The sequence below is a fragment of the Pseudophryne corroboree genome, chromosome 7 (genome assembly GCF_028390025.1).
Source record: "Pseudophryne corroboree isolate aPseCor3 chromosome 7, aPseCor3.hap2, whole genome shotgun sequence".
NCBI lineage: Eukaryota > Metazoa > Chordata > Amphibia > Anura > Myobatrachidae > Pseudophryne > Pseudophryne corroboree.
This window is the reverse complement of record NC_086450.1, coordinates 362,792,227-362,816,083: the sequence shown is the minus strand read 5'-3', so window position 1 is coordinate 362,816,083 and position 23,857 is coordinate 362,792,227. Positions and strand designations below refer to the sequence as shown.

Genomic DNA, 23,857 nt, shown 5'->3' with positions numbered 1-23,857 from the left:
GCTCATCTGTTAGAGGGCCGCAGATTCGGCATACAGAACTGGGTCCTAGTGACCACGGATGCCAGCCTGAGAGGCTGGGGAGCGGTCACACAGGGAAGAAACTTCCAGGGCTTGTGGTCAAGCCTGGAAACGTCTCTTCACATAAATATACTGGAACTAAGAGCAATTTACAATGCTCTAAGCCTGGCAAAACCTCTGCTTCAGGGTCAGCCGGTGTTGATCCAGTCGGACAACATCATGGCAGTCGCCCACGTAAACAGACAGGGCGGCACAAGAAGCAGGAGGGCAATGGCAGAAGCTGCAAGGATTCTTCGCTGGGCAGAAAATCATGTGATAGCACTGTCAGCAGTGTTCATCCCGGCAGTGGACAACTGGGAAGCAGACTTCCTCAGCAGACACGATCTTCACCCGGGAGAGTGGGGACTTCATCCAGAAGTCTTCCACATGATTGTGGTCCATTGGGAAAGACCAATGGTGGACATGATGGCGTCCCGCCTCAACAAAAAACTGGACAGGTATTGCGCCAGGTCAAGAGACCCTCAGGTAATAGCTGTGGACGCTCTGGTAACACCATGGGTGTACCAGTCAGTGTATGTGTTCCCTCCTCTGCCTCTCATACCCAAGGTACTGAGAATTATACGGCAAAGGGGAGTAAGAACGATACTCGTGGCTCCGGACTGGCCAAGAAGGACTTGGTACCCGGAACTTCAGGAGATGCTCACGGAAGATCCGTGGCCTCTACCTCTAAGAAGGGTCCTGCTTCAGCAGGGACCGTGTCTATTCCAAGACTTACCGCGGCTGCGTTTGACGGCATGGCGGTTGAACGCCGGATCCTAAGGGAAAAAGGCATTCCAGAAGAGGTCATCCCTACCCTGGTCAAAGCCAGGAAGGAGGTGACTGCACAACATTATCACCGCATTTGGAGAAAATATGTTGCGTGGTGTGAGGCCAGGAGGGCCCCGACGGAGGAATTTCAACTGGGTCGATTCCTACATTTCCTGCAAACAGGATTGTCTATGGGCCTCAAATTGGGGTCCATTAAGGTTCAAATTTCGGCCCTGTCGATTTTCTTCCAGAAAGAATTGGCTTCAGTTCCTGAAGTTCAGACTTTTGTAAAAGGAGTACTACATATACAGCCCCCGATTGTGCCTCCAGTGGCACCGTGGGATCTCAATGTAGTTTTGGATTTTCTCAAATCCCATTGGTTTGAGCCACTCAAATCGGTGGATTTGAAATATCTTACATGGAAAGTAACCATGCTACTGGCCCTGGCTTCGGCCAGGAGAGTGTCAGAATTGGCGGCTTTATCGTACAAAAGCCCATATCTGATTTTCCATTCGGACAGGGCAGAACTGCGGACGCGTCCTCAGTTTCTCCCTAAGGTGGTATCAGCGTTTCACCTGAACCAGCCTATTGTGGTGCCTGCGGCTACTAGCGATTTGGAGGACTCCAAGTTGCTGGACGTTGTCAGAGCATTAAAAATATATATTTCAAGGACGGCTGGAGTCAGGAAGTCTGACTCGCTGTTTATACTGTATGCACCCAACAAGCTGGGTGCTCCTGCGTCTAAGCAGACGATTGCTCGTTGGATTTGTAGCACAATTCAACTTGCACATTCTGTGGCAGGCCTGCCACAGCCTAAATCTGTCAATGCCCACTCCACAAGGAAGGTGGGCTCATCTTGGGCGGCTGCCCGAGGGGTCTCGGCATTACAACTCTGCCGAGCAGCTACGTGGTCAGGGGAGAACACGTTTGTAAAATTCTACAAATTTGATACCCTGGCTAAGGAGGACCTGGAGTTCTCTCATTCGGTGCTGCAGAGTCATCCGCACTCTCCCGCCCGTTTGGGAGCTTTGGTATAATCCCCATGTTCCTGACGGAGTCCCCAGCATCCACTTAGGACGTCAGAGAAAATAAGAATTTACTCACCGGTAATTCTATTTCTCGTAGTCCGTAGTGGATGCTGGGCGCCCATCCCAAGTGCGGATTGTCTGCAATACTTGTACATAGTTATTGTTACAAAAATCGGGTTATTATTGTTGGGAGCCTTCGTTTAAGAGGCTCTTTTCGGTTATCATACTGTTAACTGGGTTCAGATCACAAGTTGTACAGTGTGATTGGTGTGGCTGGTATGAGTCTTACCCGGGATTCAAAATCCTTCCTTATTGTGTACGCTCGTCCAGGCACAGTATCCTAACTGAGGCTTGGAGGAGGGTCATAGGGGGAGGAGCCAGTGCACACCACCTAGTGGTCAAACTTTTAAATTTTGTGCCCTGTCTCCTGCGGAGCCGCTATTCCCATGGTCCTGACGGAGTCCCCAGCATCCACTACGGACTACGAGAAATAGAATTACCGGTGAGTAAATTCTTATTTTTTTCTTGATCACTTTTGCTAGTTTTACATTTTAACAAAACCAAGGCTATATAAAATAGACAAAATAAGAATTTACTCACCGGTAATTCTATTTCTCGTAGTCCGTAGTGTATGCTGGGAACTCCGTAAGGACCATGGGGAATAGCGGGCTCCGAAGGAGGCTGGGCACTCTAGAAAGATTTATGACTACCTGGTGTGCACTGGCTCCTCCCACTATGACCCTCCTCCAAGCCTCAGTTAGGACACTGTGCCCGGACGAGCTGACATAATAAGGAAGGATTTTTGAATCCCGGGTAAGACTCACCAATCACACCGTACAACTCGTGATACTATATCCAGTTTGACAGTATGAAAACAACTGAGCCTCTCAACAGATGGCTCAACAATAACCCTTTAGTTAACAATAACTATTTACAAGTATTGCAGACAATCCGCACTTGGGATGGGCGCCCAGCATCCACTACGGACTACGAGAAATAGAATTACCGGTGAGTAAATTCTTATTTTCTCTGACGTCCTAGTGGATGCTGGGAACTCCGTAAGGACCATGGGGATTATACCAAAGCTCTCAAACGGGCGGGAGAGTGCGGATGACTCTGCAGCACCGAATGAGAGAACTCTAGGTCCTCCTCAGCCAGGGTATCAAATTTGTAGAATTTTGCAAACGTGTTTGCCCCTGACCAAGTAGCTGCTCGGCAAAGTTGTAAAGCCGAGACCCCTCGGGCAGCCGCCCAAGATGAGCCCACTTTCCTTGTGGAATGGGCATTTACAGATTTTGGCTGTGGCAAGCCTGCCACAGAATGTGCAAGCTGAATTGTACTACAAATCCAGCGAGCAATAGTCTGCTTAGAAGCAGGAGCACCCAGCTTGTTGGGTGCATACAGGATAAACAGCGAGTCAGATTTTCTGACTCCAGCCGTCCTGGAAACATATATTTTCAGGGCCCTGACAACGTCTAGCAACTTGGAGTCCTCCAAATCCTTAGTAGCCGCAGGTACCACAATAGGCTGGTTCAGGTGAAACGCTGACACCACCTTAGGGAGAAACTGGGGACGAGTCCTCAATTCTGCCCTATCCATATGGAAAATCAAATAAGGGCTTTTACATGATAAAGCCGCCAATTCTGACACTCGCCTGGCTGAAGCCAAGGCCAATAACATGACCACTTTCCACGTGAGATATTTTAGATCCACGGTTTTTAGTGGCTCAAACCAATGTGATTTTAAGAAACTCAACACCACGTTGAGATCCCAAGGTGCCACGGGGGGCATAAACGGGGGCTGAATATGCAGCACTCCTTTCACAAATGTCTGCACTTCAGGTACTGAAGCTAGTTCTTTTTGAAAGAAAATCGACAGAGCCGAGATCTGTACTTTAATGGAGCCTAGTTTTAGGCCCATATTCACTCCTGCTTGCAGGAAATGCAGAAATCGATCCAGCTGAAATTCTTCTGTTGGGGCCTTTTTTGCCTCGCACCATGCAACATATTTCCGCCATATGCGGTGATAATGCTTTGCCGTAACATCTTTCCTGGCTTTAATAAGCGTAGGAATGACTTCTTCCGGAATACCCTTTTCCTTCAGGATCCGGCGTTCAAACGCCACGCCGTCAAACGCAGCCGCGGTAAGTCTTGGAACAGACAGGGCCCCTGCTGTAGCAGGTCCTGTCTGAGCGGTAGAGGCCACGGGTCCTCTGAGAGCATCTCTTGAAGTTCCGGGTACCACGCTCGTCTTGGCCAATCCGGAACCACGAGAATTGTGTTTACTCCTCGCTTTCTTATTATTCTCAATACCTTTGGTATGAGAGGCAGAGGAGGGAACACATAAACCGACTGGTACACCCACGGTGTCACTAGAGCGTCCACAGCTATCGCCTGAGGGTCCCTTGACCTGGCGCAATATCTTTTTAACTTTTTGTTGAGGCGGGACGCCATCATGTCCACCTGTGGTTTTTCCCAACGGTTTACCAGCATCTGGAAAACTTCTGGATGAAGTCCCCACTCTCCCGGGTGGAGGTCGTGTCTGCTGAGGAAGTCTGCTTCCCAGTTGTCCACTCCCGGAATGAACACTGCTGACAGTGCTAGAACATGATTCTCCGCCCATCGGAGAATTCTTGTGGCTTCTGCCATCGCCATCCTGCTTCTTGTGCCTCCCTGTCGATTTACATGGGCGACTGCCGTGATGTTGTCTGACTGGATCAGCACCGGCTGGTGTAGGAGCAGGGATTTTGCTTGACTTAGGGCATTGTAAATGGCCCTTAGTTCCAGAATATTTATGTGAAGGGAAGTCTCCTGACTCGACCATAGTCCTTGGAAGTTTCTTCCCTGTGTGACTGCCCCCCAGCCTCGAAGGCTGGCATCCGTGGTCACCAGGACCCAGTCCTGTATGCCGAACCTGCGGCCCTCTAGCAGATGGGCACTCTGCAGCCACCACAGTAGAGACACCCTGGATCTTGGAGACAGGGTTATTAAACGATGCATCTGAAGATGCGATCCGGACCATTGGTCCAACAGGTCCCACTGAAAGATTCTTGCATGGAACCTGCCGAAGGGAATTGCTTCGTAAGAAGCTACCATCTTTCCCAGGACCCGCGTGCAGCGATGCACTGATACCTGTTTTGGTTTCAGGAGGTCTCTGACTAGAGATGACAACTCCCTGGCTTTCTCCTCCGGGAGAAACACTTTTTTCTGGACTGTATCCAGAATCATACCCAGGAACAGTAGCCGTGTCGTCGGAACCAGCTGTGACTTTGGGATATTCAGAATCCAGCCGTGCTGGTGCAGCACTTCCTGAGATAGTGCTACTCCCACCAGCAACTGTTCCTTGGACCTCGCCTTTATTAGGAGATCGTCCAAGTACGGGATAATTAAAACTCCCTTTTTTCGAAGGAGTATCATCATTTCCGCCATAACCTTGGTAAATACCCTCGGTGCCGTGGACAGTCCAAACGGCAGCGTCTGGAATTGGTAATGGCAATCCTGTACCACAAATCTGAGGTACTCCTGGTGAGGATGGTAAATGGGGACATGCAAGTAAGCATCCTTGATGTCCAGGGATACCATGTAATCCCCCTCGTCCAGGCTTGCAATAACCGCCCTGAGCGATTCCATCTTGAACTTGAATTTTTTTATGTATGTGTTCAAGGATTTCAAATTTAAAATGGGTCTCACCGAACCGTCCGGTTTCGGTACCACAAATAGTGTGGAATAGTAACCCCGGCCTTGTTGAAGTAGGGGTACCTTGATTATCACCTGCTGGGAATACAGCTTGTGAATTGCCGCTAGCACCGCCTCCCTGTCTGAGGGAGCAATCGGCAAGGCAGATTTTAGGAACCGGTGGGGTGGAGACGCCTCGAATTCCAGTTTGTACCCCTGAGATACTATTTGAAGGATCCAGGGATCCACCTGTGAGCGAGCCCACTGATCGCTGAAATTCTTGAGGCGGCCCCCCACCGTACCTGGCTCCGCCTGTGGAGCCCCACCGTCATGCGGCGGACTTGGAAGAAGAAGCGGGGGAGGACTTTTGCTCCTGGGAACCTGCTGTTTGTTGCAGCCTTTTTCCCCTACCTCTGCCTCTGGATAGAAAAGACCCGCCTTTTCCACGCCTGTTTTTCTGGGTCCGAAAGGACTGAACCTGATAAAACGGCGCCTTCTTAGGCTGTGAGGGGACATGGGGTAAAAATGCTGACTTCCCAGACGTTGCTGTGGAAACTAGGTCCGAGAGACCATCCCCAAATAATTCCTCACCCTTATATGGCAAAACTTCCATGTGCCTTTTAGAATCTGCATCTCCTGTCCACTGGCGAGTCCATAAGCCTCTCCTAGCAGAAATGGACAATGCACTTACTTTAGATGCCAGCCGGCAGATTTCCCTCTGTGCATCTCTCATATATAAGACTGAGTCTTTGATATGGTCTATGGTTAACAGGATCGTGTCTCTGTCTAATGTGTCAATATTTTCTGACAGTTTATCTGACCACGCAGCAGCAGCACTGCACATCCAAGCTGACGCAATAGCTGGCCTAAGTATAATGCCTGTGTGTGTATATACAGACTTCAGGATCGCCTCCTGCTTTCTATCAGCAGGTTCCTTGAGGGCGGCCGTATCCGGAGATGGTAGTGCCACCTTTTTAGACAAACGTGTGAGCGCTTTATCCACCCTAGGAGGTGTTTCCCAACGTGACCTATCCTCTGGCGGGAAAGGGAACGCCATTAGTACCTTCTTAGGAATTACCAATTTTTTATCAGGGAAAGCCCACGCTTCTTCACACACTTCATTTAATTCATCTGATGGGGGAAAAACTACGGGTAGTTTTTTCTCCCCAAACATAATACCCTTTTTAGTGGTACCTGTATTTATATCAGAAATGTGTAACACCTCTTTCATTGCCTCAATCATGCAGTGAATGGCCTTAGTGGGCATCAGGTTAGACTCATCGTCGTCGACACTGGTGTCAGTATCAGTGTCGACATCTGGGTCTGCGGTCTGAGGTAGCGGGCGTTTTAGAGCCCCTGATGACCTGTGAGACACCTGGGCAGGCACGAGCTGAGAAGCCGGCTGTCCCACATTTGGCATGTCGTCAAATTTCTTATGTAAGGAGTCTATACGTGCACTCATTTCTTTCCATAAACTCAACCACTCAGGTGTCTGCCCCGCAGGGGGTGACATCCCTTCTAAAGGCATCTGCTCCGTCTCCACATCATTATCCTCATCAAACATGTCGACACAGCCGTACCGACACACCGCACACACACAGGTAATGCTCCAACAGAGGACAGGACCCACAAAAGCCCTTTGGGGGGACAGAGTGAGAGTATGCCAGCACACACCAGAGCGCCATATAATGCAGGGACTAACTGAGTTATGTCCCCTATAGCTGCTTTTTCTATATAATTGTATACTGCGCCTAAATTTAGTGCCCCCCTCTCTTTTTTACCCTTTTCTGTAGTGTAGACTGCAGGGGAGAGCCAGGAGGCTTCCTTCCAGCGGATCTGTGAAGGAGAAATGGCGCCAGTGTGCTGAGGGAGATAGCTCCGCCCCTTTTCCGCGGACTATTCTCCCGCTTTTTCCTATATTCTGGCAGGGGTATTTTCCACATATATAGCCTCTGGGGCTATATATTGTGGTATTTTTGCCAGCCAAGGTGTTATTATTGCTTCTCAGGGCGCCCCCCCCCCAGCGCCCTGCACCCTCAGTGACCGGAGTGTGAAGTGTGTGTGAGGAGCAATGGCGCACAGCTGCAGTGCTGTGCGCTACCTTGATGAAGACTGATGTCTTCTGCCGCCGATTTTCCGGACCTCTTCTTGCTTCTGGCTCTGTAAGGGGGACGGCGGCGCGGCTCCGGGACCGAACACCAAGGCTGGGCCTGCGGTCGATCCCTCTGGAGCTAATGGTGTCCAGTAGCCTAAAAAGCCCAAGCTGGCTGCAAGCAGGCAGGTTCGCTTCTTCTCTCCTTAGTCCCTCGCTGCAGTGAGCCTGTTGCCAGCAGGTCTCACTGAAAATAAAAAACCTAATTTCTAATTTTCTTTCTAAAGGCTCAGGAGAGCCCCTAGTGTGCATCCAACCTCGGCCGGGCACAAAATCTAACTGAGGCTTGGAGGAGGGTCATAGTGGGAGGAGCCAGTGCACACCAGGTAGTCATAGATTTTTCTAGAGTGCCCAGCCTCCTTCGGAGCCCGCTATTCCCCATGGTCCTTACGGAGTTCCCAGCATCCACTAGGACGTCAGAGAAAATGTGTAAATCTTTAAAATACTGAATCTAAACCATACTTGCCTACCTGACCCTCTCCATAAGGGAGAAAATGCTCTGTTCCTGGACTTTCCTGGTAATGTATGATTGCCATCACCTGTGGTGAGACACCTTTCTTATCAATTAACTAGCTCACCACAGGTGATGGCAATCATACATTACCAGGAAAGTCCAGGAACAGAGCATTTTCTCCCTCATGGAGAGGGTCAGATAGGCAAGTATGCTGCAGATGGGGCAGATGTAACATGTGCAGAGAGCTTTAGAGTTTGGTGGGTTATATTGCTTCTGTGCATGGTAAATACTGGCTGGGTTTTTTTGCACTGCAATTAGATTTCAGGTTGAACACACCCAACGCAAATCTAATCTCTCTGCACATGTTACATGTGCCCCATCTCCAGTGCATTATGGTTTTGCCCATTATTGTGCTTTTTGGTTTGCTAACACCTCTGAATGACCCCCTTAGTTCGTTGTTTATTGCACACTATGAAACTCCTGTGTTTTTTTTCTTCCTCAGTATATACACTTGTTCATTAATGACGTCACTATATTGGTGCCAGTTCTAAACGATGCTAAACACACATTTGCTATTTATACTGCGGAGAAGACAAAGCAGAGGTGGCCGATTCGCCTGGCTGCAGCCACTGAACAAGAGATGCATGACTGGGTAAGGAGGTGGGGAAGAGGGAGGCAGGACAGCATACTGAGCTGTAATATGTCTAGGTGTAGATCTGTAGAATGTATGTTATACAGCACAGGTCTGGAATGAATGCAGTCTAATATGTGGTACATAGCCAGCAATGATAGCAGCAAGAATAACTGAATTTGTTTATTTAATCAATTTAGAGAAACAATGTGTATTCGAGGGGTGTGCAATAAGTTTCTGGAAGTGCAGTGAATCTGGCTGGTTGTGAACTGTAATCTCTGACTAAAGTTCTTGTGAAGTGTCAAGGCACATAACCGTATATATGCAACACCACCCCCCCTTCCCCCGCGAAGAAGTCAGCATGTTCATTTCCTTCATGAACTCGTTATGGAGCTCAATAGACGCCACTGGAGACCCATGATCTTCTACGACTGCAATGGTGGTCTGTGACAGAAGAATTTTGACCGACTGCCAGCTGCTTTTGTGGATGAAGCACCATCCCGTACCACTGTGTTTAAGTTGCTTTGCAGAATTCCATCACGGTAGATGGTCCCTGGAAGACAAGGAGAGCTGAGGTTCGGGGTGACTTGGTGCCACAACATACTGGCCAGGTTTGATAGCGGTTGCTCAAACTCTGGGAGATCATCAGTGGCGATGAATCCTGGATCTAAAGTTTCAACCCCGAAACCAAACAGCTGTCGAGCCAGTGGACCCCAGTTGGAGGTGTGCCGCCACAGAAGTTCAGACATGAGCTCAGCTTAGTCAAGCAGATGGTGGCTATTTTTGTGGCCAAGACTGATCCTATAGCTACTGTAGCACTTGTGCAGCAGCGCCCCGTGACTGGGAACTGGTATGCCAACAATGCCTGCCGCAATTGCTGAAAGTCTTTTCCAGGCCCCGTTCTAGAACTCGTGCTCGTGGTGCCCTTCTCCATCATGACAATACACCTGCCCACAAGTCCAGGAAAGTTGTGGATTTTCTGGCCTATAAATCATCTAGGAGCATAGTCATGCACCATACAGTCCAGACCTGGTCCCCCGCAACTTCTTTGTGTTCCCACAAATCAATCGTAAGATGCATGAGATTAATTTTATGTTACCAGAAGCTGCAGTGGAGACCTTCATCCAGCATGTAGAAGACATACCTGCTTTGGACTGGTTCAGCTGCTTCACCAAGTGTTTTTTTTTATCATGCTACTTTACATAGGGGGTCATTCCGACCCGATCGCACGCTGCAGTTGTGCGCAGCGATCGGGTCGGAACTGCGCATGCCGAAGGCCATCGTTACCTAGCAATCGCCTATGCTTGATTGACAGGCAGGTGGTTGCTGTGCGGGAGGGGGCAGCACAGTGGCGTTTGGCCGCCATTTTCGTGGCGCAGGCGGGCCGCGGCAGCTGTGTGACGTCACACGCAGCCGCTGCGACCCGGGGCAGCGACGAGTAGCTCCTGGCCAGAGGAGCTGCTCTGGCCGGGAGTTACTCTTCAAGTACAAAAGCTTCACCGCTGTGCAATGCTTATGTACTTGTGCGGGGGGGGGGGGGCGGCGGCCTGACATGCGGGGCGGACTAGCCCTGTGCTGGGCGTCCCCCCTGCATGTCTGAGAAGATGATCGTAGCTGTGCTAATATTAGCACAGCTACGATCAACTCGGAATGACCCCTATAGACTACTCCTTCTTTGAAATTTTTTTAATGTTCTCCTTGTTTGTAAATATAATACATTTCTGCAGCGGGGTACACTGGGATTCCACAGGGAATACATCGGGGTGTACAGTTGGATCTTAATCCAAGGCACCAACAAGCTGAAGCTTTGACTTTTCCCAGGATGCACTGCACCGCCTCTATAACCCCGTCTCTGGGCACTGGAGCTCAGTTTGTAAGTTGGTGTCTGCATAGCAGGTCACTAACAGGCGGGGCTGCGCTAGGCAGCCCTGAAAAGAGCTTTTTAAGAAGACTTCAAGGGCCGCAGCACTATTTATGTCATTCTGACATTCTGTGGTGCGGCTCCATCACCTCCCCAGCAGCGCTGCATACTCCCGCAGCTGGGTTCCCGGGTACTTGCAGCGGAGGCCCACCGGTCATCAGGCACACCACCGCTGACACTCTCCAGGATCGCGTGGCTGCACATCAGGGAGGAGTTAAGAGGGTCTCCCAGGTGGGACCCGCCGGTAAATCGCGGTCCCTGGAGACGGACCGCGCCACTGCCGTGGACACTGTATTGCACAGGGACCCCACTATATCCACCAGGGCAGGGAGCACAGGTCGAATTTACTGAAATCCGTTTTACATAGGCTCCACAGTACCCGGTGGTGAGTACCATCATAGGGGATACGACGCTGACCTGTAGCCCCTCCCCCAGCTCTGGTAGCCATCTACTGCTGGTGTTCCCGCCCTGGAGCTGCATTTCACTCTCCCTCACTCCCTGACTGAGATTTTGGCGCCATCTTCACTGCTAGCTGAGCTGATCTCTGGGACTGCAGGGCTCTGTCTCCTCTGTAAAGCCGTCTGTCTCATCAGCGCTGTGCATTTACAGACACTTAAGTATTCTACATGTTATTTTAGACAGTGTTAGTTAAGAACAAGTGTACTACTACCTGAATATTTGGTACAAGTATTCTGTGATATACATCCAGTATCTACTGTGCATTGTTATAGCTATACTCATACATATCTATATGTAGTTTTACTAGTCCAGTGTAGTTTTATTGTTTATCTGTAATAACTTCTGCATTGTACCTGTGACTAGGGAGGCCAATCCCGGGATTTGGATCGGCGGGATCCCGGGATTTAGGGCCAAAAACAGCCGGGATTTAATACCGGGACTGGAAGCTCCAATCCCGGGGATTGAAGGATCAGCATTGAGCGTCCTCAGTTCTCCTGGCTCCACAGCACAGTGTGACGTGCAGTGACAGGTAATGCTGCGCCGCCATCCGCCGCCGGGAGGGTGAAGATGAAGTGTCCCACTCGCCCGCCGCTGGTGTATGGTGAGTTTTTGTGCGGGGCGGGCGGGGCGAGGAGGGCAGCCACATAGGGGAAAGCCAATCCCGGGAATCCCGGGATTGACCATTTTTCAATCCCGATACCCGGGATTGAAAAAATGGCCCGGGATTGGCCTCCCTACCTGGTGACTGAGTGTGCCTGTAGCTGCTGTGTTGATTTCATTCTCGTGTATCACACTACTTGCTATCACTATATTCTGTACCCTGAGGGGCTTGGTGCGTCAGGGTCTCATATATATGTAGTGCTACACAGTATATACGGTTTGGTATTTTTTTACTGTTTATTTCAGTCACCTCATACCGCTTAAATCCTCTGTTTGTGCCCTGTATTACTGTCACATAACACAGGAGGTTATTTGCACGTATTGTGTTTGTCTGGCTATATTGTACTGTTATGCTCTAAGGCCACATTCCCTATAATGCCTGCCACACAGGGCGGGAAATCTGCGGACGCTTCTGCATCATGCAGTGCTGGCACCAAGGATTTACCTGGAGGGGAAGTTTTAGCTGATGTTCAGGCACTGGGTGCCATACACCTCCCAGTCAACCCGCATCACCTGTGGCCAATCAGGACCCACCTTGGGCAGCATTCTCAAGTATGCTGAGTACGCTTGTGACACGTCTTACGCCCCTTGTGGGACCTTCTGTGCCATTACAGCCACATATTGATCCTGTAGTTAATCCGCCCTGGGCGGACACTATGTCTACCCAGTTACAACAATTAAATCAATCTTTGGTTAGACAAAAGTCTACCCCACTCCCCCCTGGGGCCAAGGGGTCATCTAAGCGGGCCATTTCTTCCTCACAATCCACTAATATTTTGGATAATTCTTCTGATGAGGATGGGGAATATACTGACCCATCATACACTGATACAGTTGCTTCTGATGAGGAATCTACAACCCAGGTTGATGTTCCTGACCTAGTGGAGGCTATTGAGCTGATTCTCCAAATAGATGATGAGATCGAGCCCACTACTGCGTCTAAGAAACCTGATAAATTCAAACGTCAGAAGGTTACTAAAGTAGTCTTTCCACATTCTGACCATTTAATTGACATATGTCAGGAATCCTGGGCGTCTCCAGGAAATAAATTTTCCCTGTCTAAAAAGATGCTAGCTCATTATCCTATCCCTGCGGAGTTGAGTAACAAGTGGGAAACTCCACCACCGGTGGACTCTCATGTCGCCCGTCTTGGGGTGTCATCTACTCTGCCCCTCACCACTGGCACCCCTCTGAAGGAACCGACGGATAAGCGTGTGGAGGGTTGCCTGAAGTCTATTTACTGTCTTACCGGTGCGGTACATAGATCCATTATGGCAGCCTCCTGGGCTGCGAAAGGAATTGAAGCATGGGTTCAGGCAATTGAGGATGAGCTGCCTCAGGATTTTTCTGACACTGCCAGACAATATCTGTCTTATATTACCACAGCCTCCCACTATATTCAGGATGCAGCCTCTGAGGCAGGTGTTAGGGCAGCCAAGGCATCTACTACGTCTATCCTGGCTCACCGAATTCTGTGGTTGAGGTCCTGGAAGGTGGACCTGGACTCCAAAAAGACCTTGGAGGCAGTGGCGTAAGTTCGCCCCAGTCGCCCGGAGGCATGATAAAATGTTGGTGCCCCCCCACCACCCCTATACATGTAGGCGCCTTTCAAAATAGTATAGATACACACACACACACACACGCCTCTTTTCTTTGCACACACACGCCTTTTTCACTTAAAACACACACACCTCTTTCACTTACACACTCACACACACACACATCTTTTTCACTAACTCGCACGCTTCTTTCACTTACACACGTCTCTTTCATTTACACACGCCTTTTTCACTTACACACACCTCTTTCACTAACTCACGCCTCTTTCACGTACACACACGCCTATTTCACTTACACACACGCCTTTTTCACTTACTCACAATTACACACACACGCCACTTTCACTTACATACACACGCCACTTTCACACACACACGTGTCACTTTCACTTACACATACACAAATTACACAAATGCCTCTTTCACTTACACACCCACACACACACACACAATTGCACACACACCACTTTCACTTACACACACACGCCACTTTCACTTACACACAATTACACACACACGTCACTTTCACTTACACACACAATTACACAAACACACATGCCTCTTTCACTTACACACACACAATTACACACACATGCCACTTTTACTTACACACAATTACACACACACACACACACACACACACACACACACATGCGTCTTTCACTTACACACACGCCACTTTCACTTACACACAATTACACACACATCACTTTCACACACACAATTACACAAACACACACATGCCACTTTTACTTACACACAATTACACACACACACGCCTCTTTCACTTAAACACACAACTTTCCTTTAAAAACACAGACACACACCTCACTTAAAAACATTCACACACATAAACACAGTGCTGCCAACATTTATTAAAGATACCCCCCCCACACACACACACACACACAAACATACACATACACCACACACATACACACACAATGCAGCAGCTGGAGGCAGGTGGTGCCAGTGCCTACCTGTTGCTATCCCCAGGACGGAGGAAGAGAGAGCTTCAGCCGGCCAGCTCTGTTGGAAGTCCTGTGAGCAGCTGTGCGCTAGAGCTCCCCCTAGCTGCAGCCAGCTGTCAGCTGAGCTCTTGTCTCTGTGCATAGATACGAGGAGGCAGCTGCTGCTGTTGCCGTGTCCACAGCTCCTCCGTCCACTCGAGGCGATGGATTGTCGGGTGGGAGGCAATGGAGAAGTGCCCCCTGCAGGTCAGGAGCCCGGCGGCAGCCGACTCCATTGCCTCCCACAGTTCCGCCACTGCTTGGAGGTACTCCCTTTTAAGGGAGACATACTATTTGGGGAGGATCTGCACAAGATTGTGACTGACTTGGCGACTGCTAAGACTGCATTTCTCCAAAGTACTAATCCTTCTGCTCCGAACGCTAAAAGTACCACTTTTCGTTTCTTTCGACCTCCAGGGAAAGCAAAAGGTCAGGCGTACTCGAGACAGGCTCGTGCTTTCAAAACCACTAAGCCCAAACCTAAACAATCCTGGGCCGCCAGTCAGCCTGCTTCCAAACAAGACAAACCTGCTGCATGACTGGGCAGACAGTGTTCATTCCCGGAGTCCTCAACTGGGAAGCGGATTTCCTCAGTCGTCAGGACGTTCACGCCGGAGAGTGGAGTCTTCATCCGGAAGTCTTTCAACTCCTAGTGAACAAGTGAGGCCTACCAGATGTAGACCTCATGGCGTCTCGACATAATCACAAGGTTCCGGTTTTCAGATCAAGGACAATTCCATGGAACTTTCGGCTGCCATACGTGTTCCATCCAGTGTCACTCCTGCCCAGGATACTACGGAAGTTCAAGCAAGAAAGAGGAATGCTACTTCTAGTCGCTCCAGCGTGGCCCAGACGGCATTGGTTCTCAGACCTGCAGGGTCTCTCGATAGAGCGTCCTCTTCTACTTCCTCAAAGCCCAAACCTCCTTGTTCAGGGCCCTTGTGTCTATCCGTACCTGGCCAGACCTGCTTTGACGGCATGGCTCTTGAAGCTTCACTCCTGAGGGCCAAAGGATTCTCTGAGGCGGTCATTCAAACTATGTTGCAGGCCCGCAAACCGGCTTCTGCACGGATTTATTACAGGGTCTGGAACTCTTACTTCACATGGTGTGCTACTAAGAATAATGATGCCTATTCGTTCAGAACTTACAGGCTTTTGGCTTTTCTGCAACAAGGCTTAGATTTAGGCCTTCGTCTGGCCTCCCTCAAGGTTCACATATCTGCCTTGTTGGTGTGCTTTCAGAGAAAAATTGCGTCTATTCCTGACGTTCATACTTTCACTCAGGGTGTTTTATGGATTCATCCTCCCTATGTCCCTCATGTGGCTCCATGGGATCTGTCTGTTGTCTTAAATGCCCTACAAGAGTCTCCATTTGAACCACTTGAGTCTGTGGACCTTAAATGCCTTACGCTTAAGGTCGTGTTTCTGCTGGCTATTGCTTCTGCTAGGAGGCTGCCGGACTTAGGCGCTTTGTCTTGTCGTCCACCCTTTTTTATTTTTCACCGTGACCGGGCAGTTCTTCGAACTCGCCGCGGTTATCTACCTAAAGTGGTATCTTCTTTCCATCTTAACCAAGAGATTGTAGTTCCGGCTTTTATCTCTTCTGGTTTGTCTTCTAAAGAACGGTCTTTGGATGTGGTACGCGCTCTCAGTATCTACGCGGAGAGGTCTGCCTCTATCAGGAGGTCAGATACCCTGTTTGTACTTTTGGGTTTTCACAAATGTGGCTGTCCTGCGAATAAGCAAACCTTGGCCGGATGGATTAGAATGGTGATTGCACAAGCCTATGCACAGGCTGGACTCCCAGCTCCTGCTGCTATCAAAGCCGGTTCTACTCGGTCTGTTGGACCTTCTTGGGCGGCCCGCCGTGGCGCGTCTGCTGAACAATTGTGCAAGGTGGCTACGTGGTCCTCCGTGAACACGTTCATTAGGGTCTATGCCTTTGATTCTTCCGCCTCCCAGGATGCTTCCTTTGGACCCCGGGTACTTGTGCCCGCTACGGTGCGTCCCCTCCCATGAGGGACTGCTTTAGGACATCCCCGGTGTATACCCTGTGGAATCCCAGTGCACCCCGCTGCAGAAAAGGAGATTTATGGTAGACTTACCATAGTTAAATCTCTTTCTGCGCGGTACACCGGATTCCACAGGATGCCCACCCTGACGCACTTAGCTTCTTTGGGTTTGTATGGCATTAGCCGCTGGTCCCTTCTCCTGTCGTGAGAATGTGGTTCTATGTGACTAACATCTGCCGTCTCTTTTTCCTGCTACTTCATTGGACTGGTTAACAAAACTGAGCTTCAGTGCCCGGAGGCGGGGTTATAGAGGAGGCGGTGCAGTGCATCCTGGGAACAGTCAAAGCTTTAGCCTGTTGGTGCCTCGGATCAAGATCCAACTCTACACCCCAATGTATTCCCTGTGGAATCCAGTGTACTTTGCAGAAAGAGATTTAACTATGGTAAGTCTACCATAAATCTCCTTTTTATGCATCCGGAAACGTATTGCACACCCCTTGTATAGCTTGGTAAAAAAATATTATTACTTGAACGTAATAAAGTGCACTAGGCTCCACCCTAGAGACCCCTTTCTCCTTAAAAGTTCAATTGTGCCAGCTAAACCAGCAGTAATGATGACATCTCCATGGCAGACAGATATATACTGCTTGAAAGTAAACTACTGTAATTGGGTTGTTGTCTATGGAGTACATTGGACACTGCTGTTTATGTTTGGGAACTTGATAACATGGTGTTGCTTCATCCCAAAATATTGACTTTTCTATATAAAATGTATGTGTTTTTCTACTTCAGGGTCCTTAAGTATCCACAGGGATGACCATGGGGTATGCTGTATTGCTGCACAGATATCTGTGTGTGCATGTGAACATGAAAGCTAGTCTTGGTAGTAGTCACAGCACTTTGGAAGCTTGTAGAAGGGAAACACTATAAGAGACATTTGGGGATAGTTATGACAACTGCTGGGAAGGGAAAGGTGGGCCTGCTGCTCTTAACAACCAATCAGATGTTCCCTTACATATTCTGACCTGCACTAGAAAAATAATGGTTAGTCTTATGGTTTTTGTGAGCAGCACCACATTTGTATCTTTGCACCAGCATAAGTCCTCTCTTGTTACTGTCACAATTTTGCATTCATTTGCATTATGTGAAATCTCCTAAAACAAAACACATGCCTCTTATTGTAAAACATTATCAGGTAGGTATATCCAATTCATGTCGGATCTTTTCTGACGGAAAGGATCTGACATGTGAGTATCCAATGCCGTGCCAAACCCGACAGGTTTGGCCCGTTCCCGACAATGCCAAGCCGACTTTTTTTAAAGTTGGATTGACATTGTCGGAAATGGGGCTAAAACCTGTCGGGATCGTGGATTGATCCGCGTGCTTTCCGACAGGTTTCCGACAAGATGGATCTCCCGACTTCTCGGAAAAAAGGAGGCAGCATTGAATAGGTCGGAACCCCTTCCGACCTAAAACAGTCGGAAAGTGCCGTCTTTCCGACAAGACATAAGTTTCCGACTTCAATTGAATACCCCCTTATGCAACCATCAAGTGAATGTCGAAAATCAGTTGCATTCACCTAAAGGCCCGGTGTGAAAATTATGAGAATGGGAGTTTAAGCATTCCCCTTGCGCACTACCATGCAACAGACTTTGCTAGCCCTGCAACGCATGCTATTCATATCTGAGCCATGCTCAGGTGCTGTGCAGATCTCTCCACACAGCACAGTCTCTCTTGTAACTTACTTAAGATATGGCCACCATAGCTGCGGTGCTGCGAATGAGATTTAGCTGCAGAAGTTGTCTCCGGTAATAGCGATGTCTTGCACAAGTGCATACACCATCGATCTCTCTTATGTGCAGTAACCGTGTCTTCTGGGCTGCTCATACGCATTTTGATGGTTATCACTCCTAATGTGCATCCTCTCAACTGTGTCCACCTGTGAATAAAGCCCAGAGTTATGTCTATGCACAACATATGACTTATGCCTCCTCTAAAGTTGCACATTTATTTGTCCTCAAAAACAACATAAGAGGTTTGTTGCCATGGCAGATTCACCCATGTGGCTCTGCAAGCAGCAGTGTATCCCACATGCCACATTATAAATGTCTTCTTAGGAACGCTGTCTGCTTAACATCTTCCTCCACCCTCATATGTTCCCCTGAAGGTTTCCATGGGTATTTCATTATTGACTTCTCTCTTGTTTGTAGCTCACCCTTTTGAGTATGTGCTGCTGTGAAAGTAGAAAAATACAGGGTTCCCCGTCCCACCAGGCAATCTGGTCAGTTACCTGTAAAGGAGATCTGTTTGTGAGCGAACCGTCCCCAGATCTGGAAGTCATGACGAACACAAAATCATGTGATCAGATGTAAGTGTTCCAGTAGGATTATAGAGCTCCCGGTAAGATTAGTAATGTTAACTGATATCGATGTCCTCTGCTCACAGGGTCCATTTATCATTGATCGCACTTGCAATGCGATCTGGGTGCGATATTAGCTCCCATGATCGCATTGCAGAATGCGATCACATTGGGTGAATGTATCACCCGGCACAGGCAGGGACAGGAGCCCGTCCCTGCGATGTGATGAGTGTGGTGCCGTGGCTGCTGCGCGTGTGCGGTCACGCTGGCTGCCATGCACAGTGGACATTTCTGACGGAGGGTTCAAGGGGAACCTTGCCGGAACTAGAGCCCCAATCAGTAGGCCATAGGCTACAACGGACTACCACCATGCAGCGGGAATGGAAGGATCGCAGCAGATATTAGAGATATCTGCTGCAGTCTCTCCTTCATACATTCTGGTGATAATATTTGCAGTTAACCACCAAAAATAGGTGTTTTCGGGGAAATAGCCACAAATATTGGTTGATAAATGGGCCCCACTGTGGGTTTAACTTCTACAGCATGACTCCTCTTTCCACATGAGTAGCCAGGCCCTTAGTGATAAGCAGGAGAAATAGTAAGAAACAGGTGGGAGCCTCTTACTGTTCCACATTGTATATACACTGTCCAGCTGCTGAGGCTGCGCAACCGTAATAAGCAAAGCAAAGTAAAGCTTGGCCGCACTATGAGTTGGGAGGCAGCACGGTGAAATAAAGATATCGCCACCTAGCATTGTTTTCAGGACTTATTCCTCACTCACTACCCAGACCTTAGCATAGTGAATGACTTCTGTGCTTCTGGGCTCTTCACATTGATCCACTCTTGGCTTACAGCTTTATAGAGGGGAGTCAATCACGAGACTTCCTGTCGGGATCCTGGTGGTCACGATGCCGGAATCCTGACAGGAGGTGAAATGCCGCCACCAGAATACTGGCGCTACAGGCTTATCTCCCTCTATGGGTGTCCACGGCACCCACAGAGGGAGACTATAACCTGTGGCGAGCCACCGTGCCCGCAGCGTGGTGAGCGCTCTCTAGTGCTTGCCCCCTGCCGGCATACTGGTGGCCCGGATCCCGCTGTCGGGATCATGACAGCCGGGATCCCGTCCGTCAGTAAAGCGTATGTATTCCTTATAGAGACATGTAATGCGCTTCCATACAGGCATCTCCAATCTCTGCTTCCCTGTAATGTCCTGATTTTGATGGTATGCCATAGTGTCTAATATTATGTGCTGCCATGTGCAGACGAGTCATAAGCAGATCCGTGGAGATGCACATCTACAAGCCTATTCCATGTCTACATGCAGCTGGCACCTTGCCCACAGACAATGCAGTTACTGTTGGAGTAGCCAGGGAGCAATTATTCTGTATGGGTTTTGAGAAAATGGGGACATCTCAATATTATTTATAGACTGAGCATCCTTTAGCCATTGCATTCTTTTAGTTACTTTCAGTGCAGTGCCACACAGAAAAGAGAGAAAATGCAGGTGCACACTCTAAGGACCTGGGGGGTAATTCAGACCTGAACACTAGGGTGTGTTTTTTTGCATCCCCGGAATCAGGTAGTCGCCGCATACAGGGGGAGGGTATTTGCTGCATGCAGGGGTGCGATCGCATTTGTTGGAGAGCTGCACAAACATGAGTTTGTGCAGTCTCTGTTCAACCCAGGACTTACTCAGCCGCTGCGACGATCGGGGCCGGAGCTGATGTCAGAAACCCTCCCTCCAAACGCCTGGTCCCTCCTGCATTTTCCCGGACACTCCTACAAAACGGTCAGTTGCAACCCACAAATGGCCTCTTCCTGTCAGTCACCTTGTGATCACCTGTGCGATCGCTTTTTTCGCACTATCCCGTTGCATGGTGCCGATCCTCATAGCAGCAGCACATCGCGCCTGCGCATTGTGGTGCATATGCATGCGCAGTACAGACCTGATCGCAGGCTGTGAGAAAACGCACAGCAGCGAACAGGTCTGAATTACCCCCCTGATTCAGTAAGGATCGCAAATTCTGCTAAGTAGCAGAATATGCAATCCTTGGGATCGCATGATGGGGGCTGCCCATTGCAGGGCAAGGCTGTCCAGCTTGCTAACAAAAGCCTCCACCCACCCACACCACGGCCATTTTACGCCACGCCTCTCTGCTAATTAAAAGCACCCAAGGACAGGTGGGAGGGGTAGGGGTGCTAGTTAAAGCTGAAGGAGTCTCCACCTTCAAGTATACACACATGTACACATTATAGAATATGGTGCCATTCTCCAGTCATCTTTAACAGTCATCATCTTTATGAAACTGAATATTATTAGTTTATATTACAGAAATAAAAAGAGACAAACTTGTTACTGTCGCACTAGCGTATTTATAATGATTCCACCGTCGGCAGCAGCAGCGCTGGCAAATCACCAGAAACATGACGTGGCAGCCATCTCCCCGGCATTTCGTGCATGCGCAGTTAGAATACTACTGTGGAAATGGCCACGGAGACTAGCGCATGCACACTAAACTCGGACAGCGCTAGGGTTCCCTAGTGACCCTAGTGTCCAGAGTCTACACAGCACTGCTGGCTAGAGAGGAGGGGTCACACATAGAGTCTGCACACGCTCCTGTACTGTGCATTACATTTCCATGCTTCCTAGTCTCCAGGAACATTCATTGTCCGGCCAATTGTTTGTTAAACCAGCCTTCTTCCTCCATATTGGTGTAGGGCTTGTGGGGCACATGTACTAATACTTGGAGAGTGATAAAGTGGAGAGACATAAACTACCAACCATTCAGCACCAGTCATTTATCAAACACAGCATGTGACATGGCAGTTAGGATCTGATTGGCTGGTACTTTATCTCTCTCCATTTTATCACTCTCCAAGGCTTAGCTCATCTCCTCGTGTCTTCTAGAACTACTCCTGTTAGAGGTACATCTGTCCTGATTGTGTGGAGAGCCTAGGTAATAATGAAGTTACAGTCCCTTCTACTTTAAATGTAGGTTTTGGCGTCAGATAGGAGGACATCTGAGGCTGGTGGAAAGCAGCAGTTGTGGTGTGGTTTGGGGTATCGGCTATGATCATACTGCATGGGTTTATACCGGAGGCTACGGTGGAGGATACATGCAAGGTAATAAACATCAGTTATATTTAGCAAAGTTGCCTGCTTATGTAAACTAAAGATCAACCTGTAGCTCTCTTATTTGTTGTTGAACTGCAGTCCAAGTATTCCTTTGTAGTCAGAAGCTGGTGCACTTACCTGGACCTCTAGTTTCACAAGAGTTTAAAAACACAGGTGTACTACTGTATGTATGTATGTATGTATTAACCTTGTTACTGTGTATAGGCTAATTTGCATTTCTGAACAGTCTCCCACCACAGATGCTTCCTGTTTCAGTTCTTTTTTTAAATGTAATCTTTAGCAATGCTTTGACAGTACAAAGTGAGCTTTGTCCAAATGAAAATAAATTTTTCTAACGTCCTAGAGGATGCTGGGGACTCCGTAAGGACCATGGGGATAGACGGGCTCCGCAGGAGACATGGGCACTTTAAGAAAGACTTTAGGTCTGGGTGTGCACTGGCTCCTCCCTCTATGCCCCTCCTCTAGACCTCAGTTTGATACTGTGCCCAGAGGAGATGGGTGCACTTCAGGGAGCTCTCCTGAGCTTCCTGACAGAAAGTATATTTGTTAGGTTTTTTATTTTCAGGGAGCCTGACAGACTCCCTGCATCGAGGGACTGAGGGGAGAGAAGCAGACCTACTTCTGTGAGTTTCAAGGCTCTGCTTCTTAGGCTACTGGACACCATTAGCTCCAGAGGGATTGGTACGCAGGTCTCACCCTCGCCGTCCGTCCCAGAGCCGCGCCGCCGTCCCCCTCGCAGAGCCGGAAGATAGAAGCTGGGTGAGTATGAGAAGAAAAGAAGACTTCAGAGGCGGCAGAAGACTTCATGATCTTCACTGAGGTAACGCACAGCACTGCTGCTGTGCGCCATTGCTCCCATACACCTCACACACGGCAGTCACTGTAAGGGTGCAGGGCGCAGGGGGGGCGCCCTGGGCAGCATATAGACCTCTTTTGGCAAAAATAAGTATATGTACAGCTGGGCACTGTACATATATAAGAGCCCCCGCCAAATTTTTAGATTTTCAGCGGGACAGAAGCCCGCCGCAGAGGGGGTGGGGCTTCTCCCACAGCACCGCTGAGAGGAATCTCCCCGGACTCTCCCCTGCTTATACCACGGTAGACAGAGGGTTTTAAAGAAGAGGGGGGGCACAAAATTGGCGCATATTGTATATGTAAACAGCGCTATCTGGGTAAACATAAAATTATTGTGTTTTTCTCCTGGGTCATACAGCGCTGGGGTGTGTGCTGGCATACTCTCTCTCTGCCTCTCCAAAGAGCCTGGTGGGGAAACTGTCTTCAGATAAGAGGTTCCCTGTGTGTGTGGTGTGTCGATACGCGTGTGTCGACATGTCTGAGGTAGAAGGCTCACCTAGAGAGGAGGGGGAGTATATGAATGTGAGGTCTCCGTCGGCGGTGCAGACACCTGACTGGGTGGATATGTGGAATGTTTTAAGTGCTAGTGTGAACTTATTGCACAAGAGATTAGACAAAGCTGAGGCTAAGGAGCAGTCAGGGAGTGAACCCGTGTCTGTCCCTATGTCGCCGTGACCTTCAGGGTCTCAGAAGCGCCCACTATCCCAAATAGCAGACACTGATACCGATACGGATTCGGACTCCAGTGTCGACTACGATGATGTAAAAAGTTACAGCCGAAAGTGGCTAAATGTATTCGATATATGATTATTGCAATAAAAGAAGTATTGCATATCACAGAGGAACCCCCTGTCCCTGACACGAGGGTACACATGTATAAGGGAAAAAAGCCCAAAGGTAACTTTTCCCTCCTCACATGAGTTGAACGAATTATGTGAAAAAGCTTGGGAATCTCCAGACAAAACTGCAGAATCCCAAAAGGATTCTTATGGCGTATCCTTTCCCTCCAACGGACAGGGTACGGTGGGAATCATCCCCTAAGGTGGACAAAGCGTTGACACGCTTGTCAAAAAAGATAGCGCTGCCATCACAAGATACGGCTACCCTCAAGGATCCTGC

General features: G+C 49.0%; 1 protein-coding gene across 4 annotated transcripts in view; it reads left to right on the top strand.

The window, feature by feature from the left end:
• Positions 1–23,857, top strand: part of TECPR1 (tectonin beta-propeller repeat containing 1) — a 304,477-nt gene that overhangs the window by 127,478 nt on the left and 153,142 nt on the right. For all 4 annotated transcript variants that reach the window (XM_063934496.1, XM_063934495.1, XM_063934497.1 and 1 more), the window contains exons 13-15: positions 8,636–8,785; positions 18,596–18,753; positions 21,744–21,871. In XM_063934496.1, the coding sequence (XP_063790566.1) occupies positions 8,636–8,785; positions 18,596–18,753; positions 21,744–21,871 (436 nt within the window). The remainder of the gene's footprint in view (positions 1–8,635; positions 8,786–18,595; positions 18,754–21,743; positions 21,872–23,857) is intronic.